The following is a 5129-nucleotide window of genomic DNA, read 5'->3' as shown; positions in this document are numbered from 1 at the left end:
TTTTATTGGGGACAGTCGTGTACAAAAGTTGCAGTTGACTTTGTGTCACCAGAGAACATCCATGAGTGTCTGCGTCTGACTGAAGAGTTTCGCCAACTTCCCAAGAACCACAAGGCCAGAGAGGACAAACTTGAGGTAAGTCTTTATCTCTTTACCATTTTTTTTTTGTTTTTGTTGGTTGTGTGAGCATGTTGCATATATGCTTGATGCGGGTAGGTTTTTTTTTTTTTTAAGGATATCTGAATAGGAGAGATGGGCATTTGAACCAAACCAAAACCAACTCATTCGTTTTTTTATGTTTTTAAAAACGTACTTGCCGTACAAAACCCCAAATCACTGACTGGACATAAGTCAAATTGTTGACAAAAAAAAAAAAAAAGACATAAGTCAAACAAAATTACCAAACTTTGCTTTTTTCCAATTAAAAAACAATTTTTTAAAGCAGATCTATATTTAAATATATTATATTAATAAATATATATTAAGATAGACTTTAAATATTTTATCAACTCAGTATTTTATTATATGTATTTTGTTGTTTTACTTTTTCTTACCAAATTGGACGGGGATTGAGCAAAAAAAAAATCAATCCAAATATTGGATAGATTGTTTTGGTTTTAATTCGGGTATTATTGATTTTTTTTATAATTAGAAAGCAATTATAACCAAATACCCATCTCTTCTAATTGATAACCTAATCTTATTAAAAGCTTTAATTGTTTTTAATTTCTTTTTCTTAGTAAGCTTCAATGTATGAATGGTATGTTTGTTTGCGCAAATGTGTTTCGTGTGTATATTTCATAAAAAGTAAAAAAAAACAGAGTGTGTGATTTTGTTTCAATGTTTTTTTCTATGTAAACGTAAACACTTAGGGGGTGTATTGAAACAATGATTTTGGAAGATTTGATGAGATTTAGAAAATTTGGAATTTTGATAGATTTTAGGGGAGTTGATATGATTTATGGTAAAAAATTTTCAAATCCCACCTAAAACCATGAGATTTGTATTTCTGTATTTTTAACTAAACAAATCCTCCAGAATCCCTAAAACTTATTAAAATCCAAATTCACAAACTGTTTTGAATAACAGTGGATTTCAAAGTAGATTTTTAAATCATCAGTTGAATAACAATGAATTTCATGAGATTTTTTAAAATCCATGATTGAATAACATAGGATTTGTAACTTTTACACAAATCACTTAAAATGTCAAGTTGAATACACTTAGATTGAAAACTAGTGAGGTCTTATGCAAAATATTGCTCCCCATGAAAATAAAAATAAAAAAATCTTTAGACTTGGGTTGTGTTAGTCTTCACTGACCAATGCAACACCAAAACTCTTCCCCCCCCCTTCTATCAACAATATGCAATTCCGGGGATTGAATTTGGTGTCGAATCATCGATAAAGTTTACACAAATCCGGTCAAGATTGAAGACTTCTACATTACCTTTACAACACAAAGAAGGATGGGTTACAAGAAGGCTTTTCTCAAAATAAAACATCGAGGGATCGGGTGGAGAGAGGACCTCTCTATGCATTTGAGACCCTTGTCTTTGCAATTAACGAGAGATTCGAGTTTTAAAGGCCATAAGACCCTCGTTAAAGGAAGTGTATTTAATGCACTTCCTTCAGTTCCGGGATTGTTGGTGGCCGTCTTCTTACACACATAAGGTTTCCAATGCATCTTATGAATGGTTAGCGGCTAGCTCTTGATTTACTACCAACTCCTCAAATCGTGGCATCTCCGGCATGGCGTGGTGTGGTCTCGTTGGATCATACGATCAATCTTGTTGGCTTTTGTGGTGGGTTATTGGTACGTGTAAGAGACTTCAATTTCTTCTCAAGGATCAAAAATTGAACACAACAATGTGTCTTAATTAAAGAACCTCAAGTTCGTGGAAACAAAACTCGTCAATGTCTTGATATATGTTTACCTGCTTTTAATTGTTTTTCTGTGAAATCTTTGTCTATATAGTACTTTGCTTGGATTGTTCTTGTATTTTAATTCACTTTATGGTTTTACTAAATTAGGAAAAGAAATCTAGAGAAATGACAAAATTAATGCTTTCGATTAACGTCGAAAATATTTGGTTGGCGATCTTAGAGCTTGGATGATGGCAAATATCTTGGATTCAAGGCTTGTCTCCATCACAATGTGGTTTCAACTAGCACATAATTCAACTCGATCGAAAAATTTAGGTCCAATTGTACTAGATCTTAGATGATACCGGAAGTCTTGCCCAAACTCATGTTTTTTCCACAATGTGGTTTCAGTTGGTGGAAAGATGGCGGGTTGAATAACATCATGAATACTAGGTGTAGTAGTAATCTTAAATCTTCGTTGATACAAATATCGTGGTATCCACCTACAATAATGAGATTTCAGTTGACGAAAAGAGAATGGGCGAGTTAACTGTGGATGGTATATACATGTGTAGTGGATTATCATGCTTGTAGTTGCCTAAACTACTAAAAAAATGTTCGCGAAGTTATAATGATAAGTGATTGAACAATTTTACACATGTAAATCTCTTAACCGACAAGAATATATGGGGTTCATAGCCTGAGAACCGATGGTCTTTACATGTGTGGTGGATGATCGTGCTTGTAGTTTCCTAAACTAGTAGAAAAAATGTCTGAGAAGTTATATTAATAAGTGATTGAACAGTTTTAGATATGTAAATGTCTTAACCGGCAAGAATTTATGAAGTCCACAGTCTGAGCATCGTGGATTTTCAGTTGATGGTCTTTACATGTGTGGTGGATCGTCATTATTGTAGTTAGCTAAACTACTAGAAAAAATGTTCGTGAAGATAAGCCATTGAACAAATTTAGGCATGTAAATAGTGGAAATAATATCTAGCAACTGCAGCCTGAGCACTGTGGATTCTCAGTGGATGGTCTTTACATGTGGCGCGGATGGTCATGCCTTGTAGTTGCCTATACTACTAGAAAAAATGTCCACAAAGTTAAATTAATAAGCATTTGAACAAATTTTGACATGTAAATGTCTTAACTAGCGAGAATACATGAGGAGTCACATCACCAACAACGGGGATTCCCTTTTATCCAAAAATAGAAAGTGATTGAAAGTTTGAAAAAGTCATAAGAGCCTATGGTTGGGATACCAAATCATATGTATTCCAAAGGAAGAAAAGTGATTAAAACTATCTAGTCTCTATGGAGTGGAAGGGAAGGAGCCTAAATCGACCCCTGTCTTCTTCTTTTTTTAGTAAAAAGAGATTAGACTCTCGGATGAGACTAAGCAGCCAATGACCGTTCCTGCGGCACTCCTGACCGATTTTGATTAAGAGACCGAAAACCTATCTAAAATGAAGCCTAGTTTAAGTTGTCAAACAAATGGTAGAATTGAAAAATCTTCCGGGAATAGATATAGATAGAATTTTGCTCAATAACGGGAAGATTCGTAGAAAATGATAAGTTGTTTCGCTAAGGCTGCAATTTTTCTATAGAAATCTTCAAACCTAGCGGCTGAAATCAGAAAAGGTATATGCAAAATCTTTTCTTTTTTACTCGAATGAATCTTTTCCTTAGTGTCAAATTCGTAAACTATTATATTGCGACGAGGATTCCAAATCTATATTTAGAAATTTACAAATGTAATGTATGCCACCACCGTGAAAACATTTAGAAGATACATAAAATTTATATTCTGTATTATTTTAATTTGGTATGAGTGATTTAGTCTCTTTTTTTTTGGTGATAAATGGTAAAGTTGAAAAAATTGACAACTTGTTGAAGAAAAAAAGAAGTTTAGATGTATTCCTATATATAAATAGAAGTTTTTTTTTTTGTTAACTATATAAATAGAAGTTATTGCACACATGATCAACAATCTAACGATTTAACGAAAATGAAGTTAGTGTCGACCTTGATTGTGGAAGATTTTACTTTTGTAAAAGGATGAGACATCATCAATAGGCTAGGGTTAGCTCTCTATTTGTTTTGGCTTTTTTTTTTTGCTACGACCATACTTTAAGTAACCCAAATTAATGAGTTCTCTCTTTTTGTATATTGATTCACTGGTTTGTTCATTTTAACAGATAAAGAAGATGGTTATCTATGCAATCGAGCAAGCTCTCAAAGAACTTGAAACATTACCTGAAGAGACCCGACCGATGCTCCACTAGTTGAAGACTGCTGTTTGTAAATGTCCTGTGACCTAAATAGCTAGCTAGCTATAGCTATATCAGCTCCTTTGTTGTTGTGCATTAAGCTGCGTACAATTCTCAGGGTTCCGTATAGATGATAGAATAAAAAGCCATGGAGACCTGTCAACTGAAGATCTGCATTTGGCAATTCTCTGTGATCAGATTAGCAAAGAGACTTTGTTTGTCATTATATATGGTTATCTATATACAGGAGAGGAGGTATAGGCTTTGCTTTAAAAGAACAATTATATTGTATTTGCGACTAATACTTTTATATTTTTAATTTTAAACTTGTAACATTCACATAATTTGTTTTGTTTTGAAAAGGGTTATTCATTCACATAATTCAAACATAAAGCAATCGGCATGTTAACCAAAATAACACAATCATGACGTTGTCTAAGCTTTTGAACTATATTTTCCAAAATTCTAAAAGGTTCCAACCTAATGATTTGTACTAATGGCGTGGATGTATTATAACCAGCTTCAAACACAGTGGTTTATCTATTCATCCTAACTTAACCTAAATTTGAAAATTCATAGTTTAAACGACTTATATTTAAAAATTCATTTGTCAAATAAATTTTTTATTAAAACCATGCTGTTTGGTTTAATTATCAAATTTAACATTATGTCTTTATTTGTTTTTTGTGCTTAATCAACAAAATTTAATGTATTAAAAAACTAGTTAACTAAAGCTGATGTTTTAAATGACAAATTCATGGTTTAAATTACCAAAATTTAATTTGAAAATTCATTATTTAAATGATATTTTTTTTATAAATAAAATCATACTTTTATTACATAAATAAAAAAATTAATGTTCCAATGGAAACAACGGAATAAAAGAAAATGAACTTTAGTGTGTTCCCGGATAAAAAAAACATACCAAAAACATAAACCGCAATTAGTGCCTAAGTAACGTCTTAAAAAAAGATTCACACTCTTTAACCCC

At 32.3% G+C, this 5129-nt stretch overlaps 1 protein-coding gene across 2 annotated transcripts in view; it reads left to right on the top strand.

Annotated features, from left to right (window-relative positions):
• Positions 1 to 4490, top strand: part of LOC104752888 (lysine-specific demethylase JMJ25-like) — an 8265-nt gene extending 3775 nt beyond the window's left edge. For both annotated transcript variants that reach the window (XM_019238511.1, XM_010475145.2), the window contains exons 11-12: positions 16 to 135; positions 4067 to 4490. In XM_019238511.1, coding sequence (XP_019094056.1) covers positions 16 to 135; positions 4067 to 4153 — 207 coding nt within the window. In that variant the 3' untranslated portion in view covers positions 4154 to 4490. The remainder of the gene's footprint in view (positions 1 to 15; positions 136 to 4066) is intronic.

This window comes from Camelina sativa, chromosome 16 (genome assembly GCF_000633955.1).
Source record: "Camelina sativa cultivar DH55 chromosome 16, Cs, whole genome shotgun sequence".
NCBI lineage: Eukaryota > Viridiplantae > Streptophyta > Magnoliopsida > Brassicales > Brassicaceae > Camelina > Camelina sativa.
Note: the sequence above shows the minus strand (reverse complement) of the source record. Positions and strands in the feature narration are given on the sequence as shown.